The sequence below is a fragment of the Aplysia californica genome, unplaced genomic scaffold, assembly GCF_000002075.1.
Source record: "Aplysia californica isolate F4 #8 unplaced genomic scaffold, AplCal3.0 scaffold00702, whole genome shotgun sequence".
Classification (NCBI taxonomy): Eukaryota; Metazoa; Mollusca; class Gastropoda; order Aplysiida; family Aplysiidae; genus Aplysia; species Aplysia californica.
Window position 1 is genome coordinate 183,346 of NW_004797972.1, and position 2,455 is coordinate 185,800.

Sequence of the window (2,455 nt, forward strand, 5' to 3'; positions counted from 1 at the left end):
CCCACACACACACACACACACACTCAATGTTGAAAACTGTGAATCCACGAATGTAAGAATTTTCTTAATCTCAATTACCGCGCTTTTTCATTGCTCAAACATCAAAAAATCTTCTTACCAGCAAAGTAAAGTTTACGACAGCAACTTACGTTTTCCTTACTAATGTTCCAGTGTTTGCAGCCCTTCAGCCCCTCTTTGATTTCGTCCGGGGTGTACAGAGTATCAAATATCGCTTTTCTCGGAGCAAACTTCGCAATCATGCACAGCGCTCTGTTAAAAAGTAAGGAGAGAGTTTTAAAAACGTCATCATCATCATCATCATCATCATCATCATCATCATCATCATCATCATCATCATCATCATCATCATCATCATCATCATCATCATTTGATGTCTAAGTCTACATTGAGGGGATTTGATGTTGTACATTGACTGAAGTGATGTGATGTGACGTGATGTGATGATGTAAAGCGATGTGGTGTGAAGTGAAGTGATGTTGTAAAGCGATGTGGAGTGAAGTGAAGTGATGTTGTAAAGCGATGTGGTGTGAAGTGAAGTGATGTTGTAAAGCGATGTGATGTGAAGTGATGTGATGTTGTAAAGTGATGTGGTGTAAAGCGATATGATGTAAAGCGATGTGATGTTGTGAAGCGATGTTAGGTTGTACATTGAAGCGATCTGGCTGTAAAGTGATGTGATGCTGCACATTCAAGTGATGAGATTTTGTGAAGTGATATCACGTTATATATTCAGATGAACTGATGTTGGGCAATGTTGTACATTAAGGTGATAGCGATGCTGTACCGTGGGAAATAGGATGTGGAACGCGTTCTGATCTGATGTTGGACACTGGTGTGGCGTGGTGTTTTGCAATAGAACAATATGATGTCTTAATGTGATGTGACATGTTACTTTACAATTGAAGGACGTGATATTGTAATGTGATGTAATGAAGTCCAGTGACGTGAAGCGATGTTGTGCAAAGATGTGATATTGTACATTGAGACTTTCTAATGTTGAGCTGTGATCTGATAAAATGAACATTAATAAGCAATAATAAATAGCATTTGTATAGCGCATATCCCCAACGACAGCAAGCTCTATGCGCTTTACACTATAATATTATTACCCAAGCAGACCAAAGAACGCTCAGAAAAATTTCCAGCTTCTCGGGAAGCATATAGTGCAAGCATCTGATTAAGCGCTTAAACACGAACAAACTGACTAGATCTTTCACTTCTGGGTGCGACTGCAAAACGCCCAACCACTACTCCACAGGCACATTCAGACGATGTGAAAAAACTTGTGACGTAATGCTGTCCCAAGATTGTGAGATACCTGCGTTTCTCGTCTGGAGTGACAAATGATGGGTTATTCATCATGGCGTCTGCGAGGTTCCAAGCTGCAATTCCTAAGGCCTTCTCTTCCACCTCATCCATCTCTTCGATAGTTTCGATGAACGGCAGATTGACGAGCACCTGGGTTTGATGGACATTGCAAGTATGTGGTATTCACAGCGTCTGTCCATTCACATAAAGAGAAATGAGGGGCTCAAGGAAAGGAATGAAAGAAGAAATAAAGACACGAAAAAAAAGGCGGTGAGGGGAGGAGAGAGGGAGAGAAGTGTGTGTGTGCATGACTACCCGTTCGTGGTGTGTGTGCGTGAGTGTGTGTATGTGAGTATGTGTGTGTGAGAGTGTTTGAGTGACAGGGAGACAGACAGAGACACAGAGAGAGTCACAGAGAAAGAGAGATGAAGAGAGAGAGAGAGAGAGAGAGAGAGAGAGACAGAGAGACAGAGAGACAGAGAGAGAGACAGAGATGAAGAGAGAGAGGGGGTGGGGTTAGATAGTGGGGGATTTACAAAAAGATAAGAACTCAACTTGTATATTATCATACCTCACTTATTTCAGTCCATTGTTTTTTTTTCTGACAGTCTTGCTTTTTCTCAGCATTAATGAAATGACCGTTTCTAGAAACTAGCCCAAGGTAGGGAAAAGAGATAAGATTTTGCTGCTGGTGTCCTATACCCAGATCCAGGGTGAGAAAGACAATGGTGGTGGTGAAATGACAGTTATTTTGTCGATGTGTTTCTAGTAACTTACAACAAAACAATAACAAGGAAACAAACAAACAAACACACACACACACACACACACACACACACACACACACACACACACACACGCACAAAACCAAGCAACCCCCCCCCAAAAAAAAACAACCACGCAGAACGACCATCACTCACAAAGTCTGCAGTGAGCTGACTCTTGAGCGTAGAGCGGGGCAGGTAGGCGATGTAAGTGCCCAGCATCTCCACTTTGTCCGGGGTCCAGACACTGAGGGGACCCAGAGCCTGCAGGAGTTTGCTGGAGATCTGTCTCTTCACGTTGCCACGTATGCTCCACTGGAAGTAGTCGTCGGCGAGGATGTGTAGCTGAGTTCTGTGGGTGG

At 42.9% G+C, this 2,455-nt stretch overlaps 1 protein-coding gene across 1 annotated transcript in view; it reads right to left on the reverse strand.

The window, feature by feature from the left end:
• LOC101855140 overlaps nt 1–2,455 on the reverse strand; it is a gene marked incomplete at its 3' end in the record, with an annotated part of 40,147 nt that overhangs the window by 35,899 nt on the left and 1,793 nt on the right. Inside the window, 3 exon segments of the mRNA XM_035972474.1 lie at nt 150–270; nt 1,340–1,479; nt 2,250–2,445. Coding sequence (XP_035828367.1) covers nt 150–270; nt 1,340–1,479; nt 2,250–2,445 — 457 coding nt within the window.